Raw genomic sequence first — 22,733 nt, 5'->3', positions numbered from 1 at the left:
CATAAATCAAACTCTCCCTCACCACACTCACCTTTGCTCTTTCTGTAGAGCTTCTGCATGCTGTCTGTTCTCCTGCCGCCACATCTGCAACTCATTCTTCATGGCATCCATGTCTTCCTGAATGTAATCCATGATCCTGCCAAGCGTAAGGGCACTCCGGCACAGAGTCTGGATAGAGACCTGAAACTTCTCAATTTCTTTGGCTACCAAGTCTCGCTCTTTCTTCCTAGCTGCCTCCGACACAAAGGGCTTCTCCTAATGGAAAGCATGAATAAGAGAGCAAGTATCAAAAGTAGGAAAAACGTTTGTTGCATGCGAGGTATGGAATGAAGAATGTTTTAGAGCCTGCTAACTGTGAAGTATCTGAGGAAATGTTTATGACCTCCTACAATAAAAGAGAAGAAATAAAGCCATAGTCTAGCAACAGATGAGCAGGAAGCATACCATATCCAGGTCACCACTGCTACAAAACTGTGCAATAGCATCAGCAATATTAAATTGCTTTTCATTTGATCACAGATCACAAGTGGACAAAAGTAAAATTAGTATCTGATCCTATAAATTACCTCACTGGTGTTCTCATTCTCAACATGGTCTTTCCCAAAGTAGCGGGTGTAAGGGGTGGAAAACCTCTTTCACATTCAATCATCGTTTATTTCAACTTATTTCTATATATTGGAAGGGAAATTTCTGTGGCTTAATGTGGCATTATTAAACAGAAGCTCTCAACAGACACGTAATACTGTTGTTATCAGTCTGCTGCTGCCACTGGCTGCCAATGCATTCACTGTGTAAATGGCACATCCATCCATTCATCCATCCATCCATCCATCCATCCATCCATCCATCCATCCATCCATCCATCCATCGTCCCCTGCAGACTCTATGCGGCGAGGCTGGACTGTCACAGCCATCACTCCAGAGCCCTGCACTAGGACTTGGTGGATCGGCATTCACTCAATACTGCTGCAAGTCACAGGGCATAATGACACTGAAAAAAAGGTTCACGTTAAACTCTCAAGGAAGGCGATTAGAACATCTGAAAGGCAGTAATTTGGAGAAGCAGAAGCATCCCCACTCATCATGTTGCAGGCTACCACACCGTGAACATTCATTGGACCTGCTTGCCGTAGTCTTTTACTGCTACTTAGGAGCTACAGCAGATGCTGAAGAGCACAGCTTCCTTCTAGTTCTCTAAATTGCTCCCTTCAAGATGCTCCTCTCCCTCCCCTGCCTGTATCTGGATTTTCAGCTCCTAATGCTGGTCCTAATAATAGCGCTTCATGCTGCACAGCTAAAAGAGACAGTGGTTATTCCATGCCTTGTACTTCTGTTAACAGTGGCTGTAAAATCATGCAGGCTGCAGATGTGGCCTCAATAAACTCCACTGCTCGAAACTAATTTGGTCTTGTGCTCGCTTCCCTCGTGTGCAGCCAGCAGTCTCTGTGGTCAGCCTCCCGAAGCCTCCCAGCTTACTGCACGTTGAATACAGGGAAAGTGCTCACTAAAGCGGCGAAGTCACGAAGAGCAAAAGCATGCCATAAAAAAAGCAGTGATGCCACATTACTAACACACTGTAACAATCTTATTCCAGGAAAGCCTTCCCTGAAAACAACAATCACCATTAAAGAAAAGTCTGCTGTTTTTTTTTCTCCCCCATCAAGAACAAAAACCTAACTTTTCTTTCTTTCCAAGAGCCCTACAGCTCGAATTCCCAAACCGAGTTTTTCCTTTAAGACACACACAGCTTTAAGTAAAGTTTATTTAAAGTCATTTTGGTCATTTAATGTATGCCAGAAAACTAGAAAGGTCTTTCTCTACCACCCCAACCGCAACATCAGCCAGTTGCTAAGCGGAGTTCCTAGCGGCTACATAAAGACAGAGGTGGCAGTGTGCTTCTCTCTTGTGCTGGGACACCGAATCTGCCACCCTGTCCCCTCCTGCCCTCCTACCCAATTGGCCCGTCTTCCTGTGCGAGCTGTGGGCTGTTTGTTCAGCTGCATTTGGCGGCAGCAGGGACTACTGCCAAACACATTTCAGCAGCCCTTGGCTTACCGATGAACTCAGATATATATATACACACACACACACACACATATATATATATAATTTTTTTTTAGAAAAATACTTGTAAAGATTTGAAGGCTGAGATTTACTTACGTCTGATGCTTGTGTTTTACCACACACGTGGCGCTTGGAAACTGGGGGACTTCTGAGTTTACTGCGATTTTATAACGTTAAAGTTCTTTAATTAGGAAGTGGGCTGAAGTGAAAAATGCTGCTGAACTTGTGACCTTCACTTCCTAAGTCAATTCATGAGTGCTGGCTAAACTGTTAAAAATAACACTCATCTTAATTCCTTCTCACTCGATCCATACCTCTCTCACAGAAGCAGGTGTTTCATTATACCACATTACATAAAGCACGTTATTTAGATACTTTCTGGAGCCACCCATGTGTTTGCTACCCTTTACAACACAGACGAAAGCACTGCTTCTTGACCCATTTCATGCCCCGCAAGCTGGTGAGCACCCTCCTTCCAAGCACAGCTGCTAAGGGTTGAGCAGTTCTTCTCCCCTGGGCCTCCTTGTTGGCCAACCTCTGAGCACAATGGCCACTGGCGTTCCCATGGACATCCTCAGCATTCTCTCCCATCCTGATCTTGCAGCTCCCCAAAGAAGAGAGCTTTTGTCTGGGTGCCCCTGAAGGCACAGATGACAGGACAGGGTCCTACACACCAGCCACACACATCAGCACACATCTCAGGTCAACAGGAGTTTCGCTTCTGGAAATATTTTTTTGCCCACCACCTTGCTGCAGGTAGTAAAGATGTACGAGCAGATCTGCACGCTCACAGTGTTTCAAAACCCTTTGCTCTCTATTCTAACTGTTTTCCTAGTCCTTGCTACATGTTGTGTTCCACCAAAGCCATAGGGAAACCTTAATCTATGGCACCACACTTTCCACATGTAATCGGGAAGTTACCTATAAAGACAACCACCTTCAGTTCAGCAGCAGAGCAGAGCTGTACCAGATCCAACAGCTTCCCAGGACAAAGTCCCATTGCCTTGTTTTTCCTCTCCTCCTAAGTGCATCAAACGCTTACCACTTTCCTCCCCACCATCCATTATAAGAAGCCACAGACAAGAGATACGGAATTTGTTTCAAATACAACTATATCAGAAGCGAGAAGACTTAGCCAGTCCATTATCTGAGGATATAGTTGGGTGTGTGAAAACCTGAAGAATGCTTCGTTTTTATTTTCCAAATGCTGAGTTCAATGTTTTACATTCTTGTAATGCTGGTGTGGCCTCCCTGATACCTACATAGTCCAAGTAACCACACCGCTCAACACCAGCAAGTATAGCATGAAAATAAATAATAAGTGAAAATCCCTCACTTCCATAAACAAGCAAACCAGAATTGTGTACTTTAAAATACAGATCCAGCTAACAATTTGAAATATTCCATGCTAAAATACACAGCTGAGATTGAAAAGCTCAAGTGGAAATAAAACACCATGGAATATTTTCTATGAATCAGGAAGGTGCCCTTAAAGTGTATTAGTAAATATTCAAAAATAATTTTAGTGTCCCTGTAGCTCCAGCACACTCTTTGTGCGGTTCAATTCTTCAAAACTGACATAAAAAGGACAAAATATGATCCCATCCAAAGTCATTTCAAGTACTGAAATATACTACCACTAAAAATCTATTAAATGCTATTCAGACTTAACCCGGTACATCAATAGGCTTGTTAAAAACCCCAGTGTCTTTGAAACACATACGATATGATATCGAAGTGGTGTAAGAACACGCAAGAGTTTTAGTGCATCTCTCTAAAGGAGACGTGCTTAATTTCAAGTTCCCAAGAAAAATTTCCCAACACCTGAAGGTGCAGTACCTCCACTGGCATATTGTTGTCCCTCCTCACACACGTTAAAAAATAACCATCAATTCTTTCTTTCATTTCACTAACACTTGTTCTACCAAGATGCCACGTTACATTTCCTGCAATCTACAGAAAGTTGAGCCCAGGACAGAGAATCATCCCCCTGAAGCACTCAAGCTTTGCCAGCTATTGCTGATTATAAGTAATTATGGGGGAGGGAAGCCATACTGTCTGTTCTCAGTTTCATAGTTACAGTTATAGGTTAAAATCGACGTGGGACACACTTTTAAATCACTAAGAATTATGGCAGATGTCTTATTACAACAGACAACGTGGGTGGTAAGAGTCCTGAGTGCCACCTTGCTTCATTTTGCACAAACATGTAACAGGATATATTCAGTTTTAAGAAAAACGCCAGAATCCGAATTGTTCCAGTCTATTTAATTAGGCCATACACCTCAATGAACTCTCCTTTCACAGAAGCCCAAGAATCAATAAATTATCCCCATATAAAAGGCTGTATCACTTCTGTAGGCCCAACACGCTTCCTTTCCTTCGTGTTTTTCATAAGGCACCAAGATAAATGTTTATTTTGGATTCCCGGAAAAAAGTCTGCCTTTCCCATTACCTCAATGTGAACAGAACACAACGTGGACTCGGATGCAGGGACCTGAGAAATTAAAAAGCAGGAATATTTTATTTTTTTTCATCAATAAAGGGGAAATTATCAACAGGGCTCCAGAAACCACCAGAATTTACTTGTGTTTAATTTACCCTCGCTAAAGCAATTAGTATAAATATTGACGTGTGCACAGCTTCATAAAAATGGATCATTCATAGGACATCCATTTCCGATAGCTGGGCTCTTGAGGGCATTTGAAGTGCCTGACATCTACTAAGCTAAAGAGGGAATATTTCCCCCCCACACACACTGTTTGAAAAGTTTATTTCTAGAAAAAGTATTTGCTTACTTTTATATAGCTTCTCCTTTGTCTCCATTTTTTAATTAACAGTTTTTAAATAGAAATCAAATTAGAACAAACATCCATCAAGCACTTTATAGTTTCTACAGCCCCTTTTAACTATTATATTATGTCCCATTATGAAAACAGACCCAAGTAATCACAGTTTTATTGAGCTGTACCATTTCCCCCCTACCTCTTTCTATAAGACAGGACAGAAACTTCATTTTGGACAAGTAATTTTGATACATTCAACGCAAAAACAACAAGGTGGGTTTTTTATTGTAAAAAATACTTTTTGATCATAAAGAGTGTTTTCTTTTCCTGGTTTTTACAGAGTCTGCATTTTAAGTAGATTGTAACTATCCACTAGGGATCACCGTAAGAAACTCTTTCACAGAAACAGGGAAAACAGTAAATGTTAAATCATTTCAAATGAACAGGATGCTTTTTCTGCTTATGCCAGGTACCAAGTTCAGTAACAGGCCAAGGAATTGGAGACACAATGTTCTTTACCATTAGATTTACCAGAGTTAGTCTGACCTGCTTCTGAGTTGGAAGGCACCAAAAGAAAATAAAAGTATAGCTTTTAAAGGGAGCTTTTTTTCTTCTTTTTTTTTTTTTTGGGGGGGGGGGGTGGGGGGGTGGAAAACAGGGGTGTGGTTTTTTCCCCCCAGTTCACATTCGATACTTCTAAAGAGAGCTGGATTTTTCAGACATACATAAATACTCCACCCCAGCCCCCAGAGCCAGCCTGCCTCACTTCACATTCAGCCCGTGCTGGGGAGAAGTCAGTTCATAAAACCTCACATATTTGGTGCAGTATTCAGCACGCTAAGCAGAATCCTACGGCTCTGACCACACACATGCCAAGAGACAGCTCTAGCGGTCATTAACGATAGCAGATAGTATTAATTTAGCTATAATGGCATATTGGGGGCCAGTCCTGCCCAGCTTCCCTTTTCTGCGCACACTTCTGAAACTCTGGGTCCATGACCTCCTTTCTCTTGAAAGAGCAGTCTCTTTCCTGTTCAAAAAGAATTAGCAATAAACATGTTCCTTGTGTCAACCAACTGCTTTCACACCGACCTGTGCCCCAGAAGAATATCCCGGCCAAATACATTGATAAGCTTTTTGAAATACATGAAAGTCACCTGTACCGTGTCCTACAACACACTGCTGCTACACAACTGGTGCAACTGCATCATCTCCTAGGGATGGAAATCACAGCTGGCTCACTGCACTTTTATGTGTCGTTTTTTCTGTTTAACATATCCATCTGCTGTCTCATGTTGGTACCCACAGGAGAGAACATTTTGTATGCAAAGACCACGCAAAGGAGCCATGATATCAGGAACATGCCAAGAGTGACAAAAAACCTGTTCCTGTGTTCACAGCTTGTTACACAATTGCTTGGGGACCACAGGTGTTTTTCCTGAGAGGGCAGATAGTAGTGTAACAAGGACACTCACGCAAACACTCATTCAATTTAAGCTCTTATGGTGCTTGTCCATAACCAGACTGCTGGGTAGAGTTATTGTTTTTGAGGAATTGCATGCCTGCACCAAAAATTTCTCACTGCAGCTTTATTCAGATCACTGCGTTAACGTCACATCATCATAAACAGAGCTGTCACAAAAAGATGAAAGCCCTTCTGCAGGTAAGTCCTATTAAATTTTACTGTCAGCATTTCTTATGACATATTAAGCTGTCAGAATGCTGAGAAGCTGTGGTCTTGAATGGTGAGCGTCTTCAAAACACTTAAATTGTGGGACGTATGAATACATCTGGTTAACATGACACGTTACTAATTGCATTGACTGGAGGGGACACCCAATGTCATGCAGCTGATGTATTAACGTAAAAATCAATGACCTGAAGAACTTTAAACAAACAGAATCAGCAATGATTGTATTTGTTCTAAGCTTAGAAGTACATACTTCATTTATCACATTTGTAATTAAAGTTAATATTATCCAGGTGCTAAGCTATTTAATATCACTTGTTCCTAGCACAAACCTCAAAGCTGTTTCTTTTCTGAAGCCTGTGAACTGTATTTGGTAGTGCAAAGATGGGAATTCTGTGATCCCACTTGCTTAAAACTATTTAATAACCTGCCTACATTTTCTACACATCAAATAAATGAAGTGGAATACAAAATGTAACATCTGTTTCTTTCTCTGTTTAACATTAGAGGGTTAGATTCTAAACAAATACATTTAGGAAGTCTTTTTAGGAATTTGTTAGGCTGAACACAGCTAATCAAGGCAGCAAAAATCTTGTGTATTTCCAGAATGACCTCTTTGTTTGACCTGAAAATTGTGTATATTATTTTAAGTTTCTGCACATGCAAAACCTAGATGATGAAAGTCCCAGTCGTCTTTTCTTTCCTCATCTTTTTCTTTATTAAAACTTCTTAAAAAGCAAATGCATGTTTGGGAAACGCAGCACATAAAAGGTTTCAGAGGAATGCTTTTAACCCAAATAAATACTCCTCAGCAATCCGCAGTTAGAAGTAAAGGTGTGAAACATCCCCAAGAGTTCACCAGTGTTACATTTGGATTAAGTATTAATCCACCAACTTCACCTAATTTCTAGTTGATTAATCCACAATAGATCAGGTAGATCCATCGAACGTTTTTTTGATGAATATCAGACTTAATAATATATTAGCCAACAGTTCCAGCACTCAGACTACAAGTATTTTTTTTTTCTTCCTTCATTTTCCCAATGGGCAGAAAAACGAGGCTTTAAAGACTTATGAATATAACTGGGAAAATATTTCATTTATTTTGTATGTATTGAATAGTTCAGCAAAACAAGGGAAGACGAACATTCTTACTGACAGACACAAGGATAACCTTAATTCCATCAGGCGTAATTTCCCAAAGCAAGTATTCTTTCAAATTTGCACTGGATTTTTGGTTCCCTTACTCCAAAATACAGAAGTACGATTACATTTTACTCTCCGACGCATAATACATTTTGGAATACAGTTGCATACTGATGTAGAAGATATTTCTTCTGGAGAGTTTGATGGAAAACAAATTAAATGAAAGAGCTGACAGTCTGGGGAGAAATGGTCAAATCCCAGACTGATATGGCTTCCCAGCAGACTGCAGAGCCAGACCTGGCACAAAACCTACGGCCATTTGAACATAGCACTGGCCAGAGTTCATTGACCCGTTCTCCCAGTCCCATCAACATAACAGGACGTGGTTCCACTTGCCTGCCTAGACCACTTGGCAGGAACAAACCACTTGAAACTCTTCCTTCTTTTTAATTACTTTTGCTGCCTCTCTCCAAAGAGATTCCACAGACCAGTAACTATTCCTCCCAAAATTGCTGGTCTGCAGTTTCACAAGAATAAATCTTACCGCTGCCTTTCTCGTGACGTTAGGAACATCCCTCAGAGATGAGACATGCTCGTGATGCTGGGGCCACGCAAGAATGCCGGACCCCCACCTGCTACCCTCCGCATATCTGGTCCCTGAAACATTCCCAGAGGCAATATCACATTGGAAATGTATTTTTTACTTTTACTGTCTCCCATGTCACAGTGTCTCTATCCTCTAAAATAAATTCCCAGGATTCAGTAATGTCTCCAGCTCATGTTTTCGACATGAACTACATCTGTCAAGTCCCAGTCACTAACTCCGAGCATTTTTAATAATTTTTTCCTCTGCTATCAGGAAAATTATGCTTCTCCTCTCTGGATTGCAATGACTTCTTCAACATAATTTGAAAAACAGTAGCAGCAAAGAAACCTACTGCAGTAGCAGCCAGCTGCTTGGATATGAGATCAGATGATATTCCAGGAGCTTAGTGTTGTACGCAGGTTTTCACATGATGGACTAGGAAGTCAGCACGTTTTTTTTCTAGAATTAGTTGTCTATTATCAGCGCTGCTAACGCAGATCAGTGCTTCAAAAGACGCAACAAAAGACAAACAAGGACTGAATGAATGTTTTAGAGACTCAAAACAGGCAACGGGCCTAAATGGTTATTGTAGAAGGACACAATTGCCCACGTGCATTTAAAAAAATATAAGGGGTTAAAAGGGAATCATTTTAGTTAGTGACTCTTATTCAGAAAAAAACCCAGAAATTTTAGCACAAACACTGGAGGTAGCTTCCCGAGCATGAAATCCATGCAGTTTTGTAAACCCTCCCCCATTGTCCCTTTCTATGTCCAGCGCTTAAGCTGACAGGACACAAGAGCGAGCAGTACAGCTTACAGCACAATTACGTACTGGTGGAAGATATTATTAAATGAAATACTAATGCTGTCCCAAAACTTAGTCTCAAGACTGATGATTCAACAGCACCACCTAGTTATAAAAGCAGGAACAGCTGTATCTCTTGTTCTCGCAAGTGCCAGCTCAACACGCTCTCCAGTAATGAGCTTTAGAGCTACTGCATAAACAGCGATATCAACTTTTAACCCTTCTTTTCTCCAAAGAGTTATATAAAGACAGAACTTATTCAAGGAGGCAAATTTTCACAGACGCATTCGTTAGAAATGGCCAACAGTGTTTCAATGATCAGTACGCATATGTTACAAGCTGCAGATTTATAATAAACGGTATATAAATCAGCAAGTTGGATAAAGCCGTAACTATTCATAACTGATTATGAACAGGAAAACTAAAGGTGTTTTCCTATTTTAAAAATTCATTTTCTTCTGTCATCTCAGCCCTTGCAATGCATGAAAGGAGTTTTCTTCCAGCCAAGCAGGCCCAGATCTCGGATAGTCCCAAACTTCAGATAGGAAGATACTCCCCCAAGGGTCTGATCTGCCATCCCAGCTTTCTCAGCTTGCTGGGGAAGGAATGAAAAGGCTGGTCTGTGTGGCAGCATAACCCATTACCACTGGACACAAAAGCATGTGGGAGTATCTCTATTTAAAAGAATTGTTGATTTTACCCTTCCAAAATTCCAATCCTAAAAGTTAACACTGTGTCACTTTTGCTGCAGATCGTTGAAGCAATTATAAAGTCATACAAGTTCTAGATAAGACCAGTTTTTTAAAACAGTCTACTGTCTACCAAAGTCCCTCGGGGACTTTTTTTTTTTTCCTGCTGTACACTTTGCTCAAAACCCATCATAACATCATCACTCATTGCCAAATTACTACAGTTGATAAAGCTGAAAGAGGCAGGCAGGTAGTCAAGGCTTTGAAAGTTATTAGTGATTTCAGACAGCTATTTGAAAGAGCTTCGTGCTCTGTGAAAAGCTGGACTCTTTGAGGTCTGAGTTGCAGCATCTTAAAACAGTATGCTAAAATATAGCTCGTTCCTGAAAAAGAATACAGGTAGTAAAAGCCTACAATACTGAATTATCATTTGAAAACAATGAGAAGATGTGATCGAAACTGAGGATTTAAGAGTTCATGAAAAGCACTCGCCTTTCCAAAACATGACGTACCTGTCTGTATTTTTATAACAGCACTCTGCACTGCATTCCTCAGTGCCTCCTCACCAGCACATCAAACTACTTCAGTGATTTAGAAACTTTCCAAATGGCCAATGGATCAGAAAAGTCCATCTAAATTCTCTGCCTTTTGCTGCTTCTTGTAACATGAGCTCTGCAAGGCTGAAAAAGTAAGAGCTCTCCAGTTGTCACAGGAAGACACTGAAATCAGGAGGCTTCAAACCTTTTGCTTTTGGTCTGTGGTCACTGCTAGACCCTTTCTAGACCCTTTATAAGCTGTGAAAACAAAACAAAACAAACCACCAAAAAACCAAACCAACAACAAAAACCCCAGCAAAAACAAAAACCATTTTGCCTTTCACAGCTACTGATGGTGGATAAACTCAAATCAAATCACTTCATAGACTCAGACCTGAATGCTGGGGTATGCTAGGACATTAGTATGGAAACATTTGGTGATACGAAAATACATTCTATGGTTAACGGCACCAGAGATCCCATTTTTTTAGACAATGATAATGATTGCTGAGCAATAGGATACTGCTCTTCAAATACCGGGAAGACAGCTAAGTTTTAAAGAATAAAAGTACAGCTTTAGGGAAGAAAGAGAGAGCACTACACAGAGAAGGTAACAATATCTGACAGAGATATTGATGGAGAGAAAAAGCAGCGTAACACATCAAGAAGAAAGTCTTGATCATAAATGGAAAAAACACATTTAAGGCAGAGAAAAAGATCGCGATTACAATATTAAATATTCACAGTTCTTTGAAGTTCATTACCATCTTACCCTCTCTGTCATCTTTGATGATTTCTGTGATGCCTCATAATCTTTCTTTGTTTCTAGGATTTTTTTTACAAGCCCACCTGTTGAAAAATCAGTATATTTCTCAGCATTGGTTGGAGTTGGCACTAAAATGTTGTTTTAAACATTCAGACAAAACCAACTGCTTAATTTTTTTTAATGTAACAATTTTTAGAGCAACATGAACAGCATTCTGTTATGTATTTTAATTACTGAGATACAAAGTATTTGTTATTCGACCTATTTTCTCCAGTGTCCTCTAAATCAAACTGTATCATCAGCGGCATTTACTGAATGACTCTTGGTACAGAACCAGATCCTTGAGCTGTATTAACACAAAGGCTTTTCCTTTGCACCCCTCTTTTGGAAGAATTCAAGGATTTCACATGACAGCTATAGATAGAAATATACATATATTTGTTTGCAAGGAATTTTTGGATGCAGATAAATATATCTGCCTGAATCACATCCAGTGGAACCATAATGGAAGCCCCTGAATCAGAGATCTGAGGTCAGGAGTAAGCATAGATGTTGTTAAGAACTGGTCTGTCAATTTTTCTAAAAGCTCTTCTATGACTTGCCTTGAACAGCCAATACCATCTTATATCTCAGAGCTGACAAGCAGTACCTGACATTCTAAGAAACCTTAATTTATGACATTTATGCAGAATTCTAAAACCTGCTGACTTAACATCAGTTGCAAATCCAGCTTCTCAACTAAACCAGACTGCATTTGATAAATAATTTCTGGTTTTCTTGCAAAGGTTGCAAGCTCCTACCATCAGAAGGTATTCTGCTGCTTTATTCAGCATTTTAAGTGTTCAGCATTTGGTTTAAACTCATGGGTTTATTTTATATAAATATATATATATAAAAACATGTAAAAGCAAACATACCATGCTTTTCATCCTCAAGCAGCTCCACTTCTGGCTCCTATATATGCAGGAAGAGAACTTTAGTTGCAATAAGTTGGTACCGCTACAACATACAACTATGCAAAAACATTCAGCTAGAAGCTACTTAAACAAGTAAATTACAAACAAAGTGCGTAAGATTTGTAAAATTAACAGACCGCTTCCATCTCTGGCATTTCTGGCAGTGGCAGTGCTGCCTCCACCACAAACTGGTCATCATCATCAGAATTCTGCTGGTCTACAATCACATTTGAGACTGCTTTACCACCACCGCTCCTGAGAGAGACACAACAAAATGAAAACTTATTAAGATCTGTCCAAACCTACTGAGATCTGAGAAGCAAGAGCCGTTCCCTCCCTTCCTCTCTCCCACAAAATAAAACAGCAGCAACTAAGAGCACATCAAATTCTCGCTTCCATTCACAGCTCAACTCTGAAAACAGATATCCTTCTCTTGCAAAAGGATGTTTATTTTCCTTCTAAACACACTGCTTTAGTGAGCAGCACTTACCAGATATCACCTGTAAACCATTTTGGACATAGTTACAAATGGCTGTTCCATGCTTTTTTTGAGCATGGGACATTTACTGCATGTTTCACAGATACATTCTAGTGGTAGTTTAGATTAATGTTCTAGGGTTATCTATTTCAGAGTTCTCAAAGGCAGAAAAAAAAAATCGTATTTTTTTAACTTCCAGATGGTACTACCAACCATAACTTTTAGATAACGCCTGGACGCGTTCCTGTGCAACCTGCTCTGGGTGACCCTGCTTTGGCAGGGGGTTGGACTAGACAATCTCCAGAGGTCCCTTCCAGCCCCTGCCATTCTGTGATTCTGTGTGTGATTTGCAGAAACAATAAAACAAATAAAGCAGGCTTGAATTTTCCAGTCTAAATCAATGAGCAGTGAGGTGACCCATGCTAAAGCTGTCGAGCAGCAGGTGAGGCACAGAATATCAGAGAATACTGTGGCACGAGCGTTAGAAACATCTGCTCTGCATCTCCCACATTCTTTACCTTTCCGGAAGTAAGACCTCTGCGCTTTCCTGACGTTTTACTCGGGGTGGTGCTGGTCTTGCACTGCTAGGACGGGGAATACGCCTGCAATAACAAAGAGGCTTTTTCATTTATACTATAAAAGGAAGCCTCACATGTTCCCCAAAGGAACAGACATGTAAATACACATAAGCTAAGTAAATCAGCCGATGCATAAAGACATCAAAAACATCCCCAGTATACAATTCAATATCACACTACTTGCTATCCTCACAGGATTCTAGAAAAAAAATCTAGAAAACGTTTCCTAAAATAAAAAATTATGATTCTGTGTAGAAACCTCATGATTTGTTTCACTAAAAAATAACCCGTGTATAGCACAGTTATTTACTGCTAACAACAAATTTAGCATTAACAGTACACACTGCAATGTAAACAGGAAAAAATAATTTTCACAGGTGATACAATTACATAATCCTTCACTGGGCAAAGAAAAAGTAAATTGGACTTTTTAAAGGCAAGTTCATCTTATCCGTTACATCACACTTATGAAAGTCATGTATGTAATGCAATGTTCTTCTCATTAGACTCGCCACACGTCCCTCATATTTTAATAACATTACATCGAAGGATTTTATGGATTAAGAAAATAAGTCCAAAACACTTCACAATGTTCAAGTTTTCTTTATAGAAGGAAATGAAAGTGAATAAAGGGAACCATACGTGGGATAACATTTATTATTTGGTACCACTAGCAGAAACATACTGCTCCAAGTTTCCTTGCTGTTTTCAAATGGACTGTATTACCTCCAAACATATCATAGTTTGATTCAGAGTAAAGGACAGGAACAAACCTTTGGATGGGCTGAGGTGGAAGATCATTAGGTACTTCACCATTTTCAGATACTGCAGGCTTTTCAGGAGCCACATTCTCTGCTTCTCCTTCTATTAAATGAAACAAACATACACGTTTTGGCTCAGCTGGCAAGGCAAATCTAACTGTTCTTACAACAGTATTTTGAATCTTATCAGCACTACACTTGAATGCGTGCTCATGAAATACGTCACATGACAAACATTTTAAATTAGAAATAAAATTCTATAAGCTTACATAAAAGTTAAGTGTCTTGTGAAATTCCAGTTTTTAAACATCTCAGAGCATTCACAATTCAAAAGGGACACTGGAAAAACATTTAAACTTTTATTTTTAATTTGTTTCTTAATATTGTGAAATTCCCTCATCTGTGCAAATGACATCATCTCACTCAATTCTTCCACAGTTGGATGGTAATATTTGCAATATTTCAAGTTGCTCATTAGACAAAATCGTAAGAGGAAAAAAACATATTAAAAATGCTATATTCTCTATGCTGGAGTTTTTTTAAAGCTTTCTTTTGTTTACCTTACCTTATTATTTTCCTCTATTGATATTCTTAGTTGTCCAAGATTTGAGCAGGGAGTTGGACTGGCTTACCTCCATCTGTCCGTCCCTTTCAACAGCAAGGATTCTATGATTCGAGGATGAGGCTTCTTCTCTAATCCCACCACAGTTGACCCCATTTGCAATTTAAATCAGACAGAACCAGTTTAACCGCTCCCTCCTAGTTGATAGGTTTCCCACTGAGTTACTCTGCCCAGTCCAGTGCAGTTAACACCATGAACCCCCACCTGCCAAACTCAGGTGAGACCATTATCTATAATTGCAGAGAACAAGATGAATGATATCTTTGCCTTGACGATCTAACTGCGCATCATTCACCACTTTCTGCTTTAGCGTTTCTACGAATAATTTTGGTAGGTAAAAAGCATTTGATGTTCTTGGATTCCACCTAGAAAGCTTGCTCAGATGAATAATCTATCGGTAAGTATTTCTTCCATATAACGCCACACACGGAAAGGACTCGTCTAACACTATTGTCCACTTCAGTGTCCCTCTGCTCTGAAATAATTTCAAGAAAAAGGCTGAGGCAGTTGGGTTTTTACCAGCGTAATCTTAGGCAAAGCAATGCAAGCGTCTCTCCCGGCATCTATTGCATACCACTTTCCTAAAGCGTTTGTGCATATTCTCTGAACAGCCATCTCGCAGGTAGGACCTTCTCTTTTAAAACTAACTAACAGAACATATAGTACATTTTGAAGGAAAAAAAAAAATGTTTATACAGTGTATTAATTCTACATATGATCTACTGGAAAACATAAGGAAGATACAAGAGAACAAGTCTTTTGAGGAGCGGCTGAAGGAACTGGTGTTCTTCAGCCTGGAGAAAAGGAGGCTGGGGGGAGACCTTCTCGCTCTCTACAACTGCCTGACAGGAGGGTGTAGCGAGGTGGGTGTCAGTCTCCTTTCCCAAGTAACGAGTGATAGGACTAGAGGAAACAGCCACAAGTTGTACCAGGGAAGGTTTAGACTGGATATTAGGAAAAATTTTTACACTGACAGTGTTATTAAGCATTGGAACAGGCTGCCCAGGGAAGTGGTTGAGGCACCATCCCTGGAGGTATTTAAAAGATGTGTAGATGTGGCACTTGGGGACACGGTTTAGTGGCGGACTTGGCAGTGTTAGGTTTACAGTTGGACTCAATGATCTACATCCTGACGTGCATCACACTGACATAACAGCTGCACGTGAGATAGAAAGGCCGCAGTAGCAAGGAGTCCTGCAAGCATTCATTTACTCTGTGTGAAATGTGAGCATCTCTAAAATCTCACTTCCCTGGTTCATCCCAGCCCCACGGCACCAAGGGAGCCAGGACAGCGATGGCATCACAGAACAGCACTGTGACACTTGCACAGAACAAATTAAGAGGTGCTTCAGGAACCTCACATATATTAGATTTCCAAGAGATTTCCAGATTCACTGTCTGTTACTGGCCCAATTATCCAGTTCTTTGAGGAAACGTTTTGTGGATCACTTTCACTTTTAAAGCGAACAGAAGCCACAAACACAACAAGTAATACAAGGAAGGAAATAATGTCATGTACTGTCATTAAGAAAATGGGAAATATATGTTTTATTAATCTCATTGTTGCAATAACTATCTGTAATATATTGCAAAAAGTTCCCCACAGGTTCTGCTTATTTTCAAGTTAGAACCCATAAAGTGCTCATAAACTATTACTTCTTTTTTTTTTTTTTTTTTAAACACTTAACCCAAGCATAAAGCATTTTCATAGATAGCTTTTTGGTATTTTAAATAGAAACTACTTGAATAAGGTCTACTCAAACCATTCGAACATAACTAAATTATGCTTTGTTACAGTTTAAAAATTCTTTAATACATAGCATAAAAGGGGAAAAAAAAGGCACTAAACTAGAGAAGTGCTTTATTTATTAAAAAGCATTGTTTTTTCTATTAGAGCTTTTATAACTATCATTGGTATGTTCAGTGCTGGTCTTTTGTCACTATAACATTCCTGAGTTGCTGGCAAATTCACCTGGAAATAATAAATAAGTTGATTTTTCAGAGAAGTTCTATAAAATCTTTAATAATAATATGACCGGGTTAAGATATGAAGCAGACAACAAGAACTATAGCTAGCTTATTACTTGGGAACTACTGCTGGGCCTGGGAGAACAGGGACAAACCCATTAGGAAGCGTTTTCAACAAACTCACACTTCCATGCTAAAGACATTGATGTTCTGGTCACCAAGATGAACACGCTCATCAGAAATGAAACATTTTTTAAAAGTCAAAAGACATTGCAAGATTAAAATGTTTGTCTTGATAGAATATCTGAGTAGACACTCTTGAAAGCTAAATGAGATGTGTAAAAGGTACAACAGATTTGAGACATGCAGTCTACTTCGAACTACTAAAGCACAGGGACTGCTCACCCCTCAAAGGAAGTTTACACAATCCACAAATATAAAAATAAAAGGCCAAGAGGAAATTCAGAAGCAGTACATAGAAAGTAAAAACTACTTTTTGAGTAGTTCCAAGTACCCCCCTAAACCCTGGAAAACCTTGTGGAAGAACCATCTTCATCTCCTCTCTGACTCAGCTACTCCAAAGGTAGGTTTGAAGTTGTGGAATAACAGCGACTGTGATTTTCAAACAGTTTCAACATCCAGTTTCCATTTAATTCCACTAGAGTTAGCTTAAGAATAAATCTTAATGTGCAATTAACCAACCAAATGGTATCATGGACCAGCTACACAAGCAAACAAGACAGTGCCTAAGCATTTAGGATGTCAGGTAATGGTAGGACTAGAGGGAATGGATTAAAACTAGAGATGGGTTGATTCAGACTGGACGTTAGGAAGAAGTTCTTCACCATGAGGGTGGTGAGACACTGGCACAGGTTGCCCAGAGAGGTGGTGGAAGCCCCATCCCTGGAAGTTTTTAAGGCCAGGCTGGACGGGGCTCTGAGCAACCTGATCTAGTGGGAGATGTCCCTGCCCATGGCAGGGGGGTTGGAACTAGGTGATCTTTAAGGTCCCTTCCAACCCGAACCATTCTATGATTCTATGATCTTGCAAATGCAATTTCTAGGAAGCTTCAAAGGGCACTGGCAAACTAAGTGGTTTCCTAAACCCTCCCTCTACTGTAAACTGGCACTACCACCAAATAAGCACTCCTGCCTTCACCCTCCCATTCCCTCGCATTAGCACATGCATTCAGACACCGCCTAAAGAACTGGATCAGCACAACTCCGTTTAAGACACTGCCCTCCCAGCCCCTCTGCCAAGACTGTAGAAAGGACGTTCGTATTTTACGTATAACACCAGTTCTCTGCAGATGGGTGGCAGGTGGCTACAATGGTTCAACTGAATGACCGACACCACCTTAAGGTTACTTTGAGATAAAGTTTAGAAAGGAGCCTGGCATTACTCCTCTCAGAGAAGTGTACCTCAATGTAATTACCGAAACAGTGAGAAGATAAACCGCACCAGTGAAACCCCCAATAAAGCTCATTTTAGAATTTCACAAGGTTCGGAAAAATCTTACTTAACTACCAGCTTCTGAAAAAGTCTCACGCATGCCTACACTTTATAGAGTGACCACGAAATCCAACTCCCCTCTTGCCACAGTGGGTGCATTTACATGCACATGTCTTAAGAAAGTAGAACCTAAGTAACTTCAGGGGTGTATGAGCAAATAGCTGAGGCGGGCCAAAACACCCTTTTGCCAGAAAGCTTTAAACATATCCTTCTTATTTAAGAGGCTGCTATGAACTAGCCAGTGAGGATCCTGAAGGAGAACACAAAGGGAGAATAATTGATATGCTGACAAATCCTCACTTATAAAGAAAAGAAACCAAAACACAATGGAAAGGTTAAGAGCCTCGGTGCTCAGAAACAGAATATAAGGCTGTAGTAGAATGCAGAAATAATACTCCAAAAGATCCAGGAAAATAAGTTTATTTCAGTCAGTTAACATTGGTGGGTTTTTTAACCCAATAAATGATTCTTCCTTTGGAAACTTTCATAACTTTCATTTGCAGCTAAAGACACAAGAACACAGCAAGAAGGGACATGTGATCACTGATTTACAATTATGCCAAATAGCATCCAACTTTGCTATCTCAATGACTGTTCTAATTGACTGTCACAATTGATTTTACATTTCAAGTGTGAAAGCTATTAAATGTGTGAATGACAATTTATGGGAACTTACAGAAAATTAAGGTTCACTAACGCAGTACTATGTTACACTATCTTATTGAGTAAATTTGCAAACAAAGAACAGTCAATACAACATTTGGTTTTTATACCAGCTGAGAGTCCAATCTAAATCAATAATGAACCTGAGGGTACTCCTCTTTCATACCTTCAAATTAGAAATAGAGGAATAGAAAGTTATATTCCATAACAGATACATTCCAATAGACAAGACAGCTCCAAAAGATTAAAAGGACTTAGCAAGGAAGCTCTCCCAGTTGTGCAAGGTCACACAAATGTCTTGGCCAACCACCTACATTTCATTAGGCTGACACAGCTATGAGGCCCTAAAGGCCACAGGTGGACTGGGAAACAGCCTTTGACCTCCCACATACATGGCATCAGCTCTCCTAACTGGGTCAGGCATCTGGATCTGGAGAAAACAAAAATGCAGCTTTTTGCTTAAATCTCAGTTCTTCCTCCTACATTTTGCTTCTACAGCTCCACGTATACTGTAGCTGGATACAAATACCTCATTAACAACATATATCTTGGGAGCTATATACGAACAAAAAAAATAGAGAAATAAGAATGCAGAAATGGAATTTTCCTCTAAAATCCTGTAAAAGGCAAACACTAAGTAAAACTCCCAAATACTTGTACAAAAAGGCAACGTGCGATGATTCAGTTCTTGCATAGAAAAGTCACCAAGGGACTCAGGCGCAGCAGTCTTGCATTTTCCTTGGGACATTGTAAGCACTGGCCTCGTTGAAAACTTGCATAAGAGTAAGGAAGGAGAGAATATAAAGTAACTGTTTATCAGGGAACGTACATTTTTCAAACCAGGACATTAATCACAAGATGTGATTAAAACACAAGGCAGCAGCTGGATTAAGTGTAAATCGCCCTCCTTAAATCATTTAGCTGTGTGGATTCAAGTTCGATCCCGAAGCACTCAAGTTAGACTTTCCAAGGCAGTCAAATTTTTATTCTCCCTACCTTTCTGTTTTACTGCAAGTCCTGATTCAGCCTTCTCTTGCAGTTTAGCAACATTGTCCTCCGAAATCCTATCTGCCATGCTCTTTGTTTCCACGGTTCCTGTAACAAAACAGTTTATAGTCAAATGAAACCAAAGATACAAGAAAGATTTAAAATAAAAAGCCATGCTAACTACCTGTTACACTTACCAATTCTTTAAGGGCTATCCTAGTTTAATAAACCGTGTAACCAGTGTGTAAAAAAACGAGTGTAAATAAATAACATTCAAAGTTCATAAAGACTTTTTACATTACTGCTGATTGGACTTGTTATGTTACTGCAAACTAATGCCAGCTTCTTCAACTCAGAAACGATTTACAGATATTACTTATTAGCCTGATATCTGGTGAAACAATACAAATTTACCTAATAAAGTCTAAGTAATTAATAAAATACACGGTATTGTTTGTATACTACTTAGAATGCATAAGGCGCTTCAGTTTGTTTCAAAGGCTTTAGCTTTAAACGCGTTTCATACTAAAGCCACTAAGAAATTTCAAGCGAGAAAAGCTGATTTCTGGTAGCTGAACTCCAAAATTTGCTGGTAATGCCACAGAAGAACGTAGTCCACAAATGGTGCTCACTTTTGATCCTACCTAAAACAGTTTTATTTTTTTTAAAAAATGAAAGACCATTTAATCTACCAATTATCTTAAATTAATTCCCCCAGTTACAATAGGACAACGCTGACATAAGCAAAGTAACACACAGTGGGAGAAAGCTGAAATATTCAGGTATATATCTGATTTCTAAATTATCAGCCCAGGGAGAAGAGGCATTCAAGGCGGAGGGATGCAAAGAAGAAACAATTCAGCATCATTTGTAAATCATGCCTGAAAATATACCTGTGCATTGAACACACATGGTCAAGAAAAGTTAAACTACTCATACAGTTTGCCAAGATATGTACGGAATGGGTAGAATATTTAGTTTTAATCTTGCCATTAAAAATATATAGATACATACATACACCCCCCCCCCTTCACTTGGAGTGATATGCTTAGTTCTCACACTCCTCAAAATGCAGCAGAACAAATTCAGAAATAGGCAAGATTACAGATGCAGAAAAATCACATGTATTTAAAACAGAGGTACCCAAAGCGCTGCCCAGGAACTGAACATAGTACTTCCAACTCTCCTTATCCGCGAACAGGTAACTGTAATGCAAAGGTAAAGAACAGATCCATTCACAGGGTCCCCCTCCACAGCCAGGACACTTCAGGTAACATTTTCTCTACCAGAACAAGTCAGCAAACAGTTTTGAGCACACAGGAAAAGATTTACTAGATAGAGCCCTGCCTAATGCTTGGGTTGAAACATCCAACACTTCCAAAGCAGGCCATGAAAGTACTGCATGCAGCATAAAGCTGAACCTTTCAGGACATACAGATCAAGAGCAGAGGGTCTACTCTTCCACCCATGCCACAGAAAGCACACACAAGATATATAGTTCATTGCAGTAGAAATACTGAGTTCTACTGGTTTAGGAGGAGATTAACACGCAGCAGAGAAAGGTCAACCAGCACGTTCATTTACCTGTGCTGGTTAAGGCCAGGATGAGTTGTCATTTAATAAAACTGAAACAAGAAACATTCACCACCAACCTTTACAGCAGTGCTTCAAGTTACCCATAAGGTCTAAGAGCTTAGCAGAAAAGCCAAACCAACAGTGGAATGTGAAGCACTTTACTTCTTTTTCATTTAGAAACTAATTCAGTGCCTGAAAGGAAACCTATTAGGATCTCAATTAAGAGCAACTGCAAGTTAAAAAAAAAAAAAATGTTCAATGTATCAATCAACTTTTAAATTATCAAAAATGATCTCTATTGCATGATACAAGTTTTGCTGCAAGGCATGTTGCAACGATAAAAGCAGTCATTGCCTGAGTAGCAATAAACATAACATTAACTATATTAAAAAACCTAAAAAAACCCCAAAACATTTGTTCCAATACTATTAGGAATTTGTTTGTAATAAAGATGAGAAAATGTTGGTCTAAATAGTTTTAATTACTAGGATAGCAAATACACCTGGTTTTGCTTAACTAATCCTCCATTCACCACTTCTGTTTTATTGATTTAGAGTTTAGTCATGACACTAGCCCTTATGTGTTCTCCTGTTGCATATTTATTTATCTCCAGTTAATATTAGAAAATATAGAAAGCTCTGATCATCATCACCAGTAACTACAGAGAGCGGTGTGCAACAGGCATCGGCGCAGCTCCAGAAGGTTTTTACTACCTTCTGGATAAATTACTGAAGCACCTCTGAGCCTTACTCACCTATTCCAGTTCTGCTGCATTAGAACAAAAGGAGGGCTAATGCTCCAAAGTATTTATCACTTAGCTAAACTGAAATTTGAGTGCGCTGGCCTGTTGCATCATAAAAAGAGGAGTATTTTAAAATATTTACCTAAAAGCCAAAACACAGGATAAGTGGTTAACCATATTTAATTTATCAGAAAAACTGGATCTTGGTTTTAAAGAAGGGATGATCCTATAAAATGGGGCGTGTCTGGTCACTGTAGTTTAGTGCCAGTTCAGGCTATAAAGCAAATTTCAAATCTTGGGAAATAAAAACAGTTATAGGATCAGCTAAGGATGACTGAGTAGTAAAATAAGACTACGTTTAATTGAATCCAGATGGTATTTTTCAGCTGCAAAATTATTAAAATCTCACAGCACATAAGTACATCAGATGTGACGCAAAATTTTCAATTTTCAAGCACCAACTGGAATTAAGCTCCTAAGTCAACAGACATTCACACCCAAAGTGCTAGATCTTTTCCAAGGTATTTAAGGCGCCTAAACATGTTTTTACTTTTTTCCCCAAGTCCTTTTGAAAATATGGCTATTGATTGTTCTGAAAACACTACCCATGCTCTGATACAACTTCAATATTTTGCCTCCGACACATGGAAACCTACTAAAACAGAAACCCAAAGAAAACGTGGATGCTCAGGAAGACACACAGCAACACACACTCCCTTTACATAAATTAATAATAATAATGATATTGGCAGATTAAGTGCATGAAGATCTCCACACTTCATTAGTCTAAACAGTACCAGTCTTTAGGCAGGATTAGCTATTT

General features: G+C 39.4%; 1 protein-coding gene across 2 annotated transcripts in view; it reads right to left on the bottom strand.

Moving 5' to 3' along the window:
- The window catches only part of TRAF3IP1 (TRAF3 interacting protein 1), a 45,535-nt gene that overhangs the window by 3,928 nt on the left and 18,874 nt on the right, over positions 1–22,733 (bottom strand). For both annotated transcript variants that reach the window (XM_063341339.1, XM_063341340.1), the window contains exons 8-14: positions 19,603–19,701; positions 13,854–13,944; positions 13,021–13,104; positions 12,162–12,279; positions 11,986–12,022; positions 11,075–11,151; positions 32–255 (exon numbers count right to left, since the gene is read on the bottom strand). In XM_063341339.1, the coding sequence (XP_063197409.1) occupies positions 32–255; positions 11,075–11,151; positions 11,986–12,022; positions 12,162–12,279; positions 13,021–13,104; positions 13,854–13,944; positions 19,603–19,701 (730 nt within the window). The remainder of the gene's footprint in view (positions 1–31; positions 256–11,074; positions 11,152–11,985; positions 12,023–12,161; positions 12,280–13,020; positions 13,105–13,853; positions 13,945–19,602; positions 19,702–22,733) is intronic.

The sequence above is a fragment of the Chroicocephalus ridibundus genome, chromosome 7 (assembly GCF_963924245.1).
Source record: "Chroicocephalus ridibundus chromosome 7, bChrRid1.1, whole genome shotgun sequence".
In the NCBI taxonomy this organism is placed as follows: Eukaryota; Metazoa; Chordata; class Aves; order Charadriiformes; family Laridae; genus Chroicocephalus; species Chroicocephalus ridibundus.
Note: the sequence above shows the minus strand (reverse complement) of the source record. Positions and strands in the feature narration are given on the sequence as shown.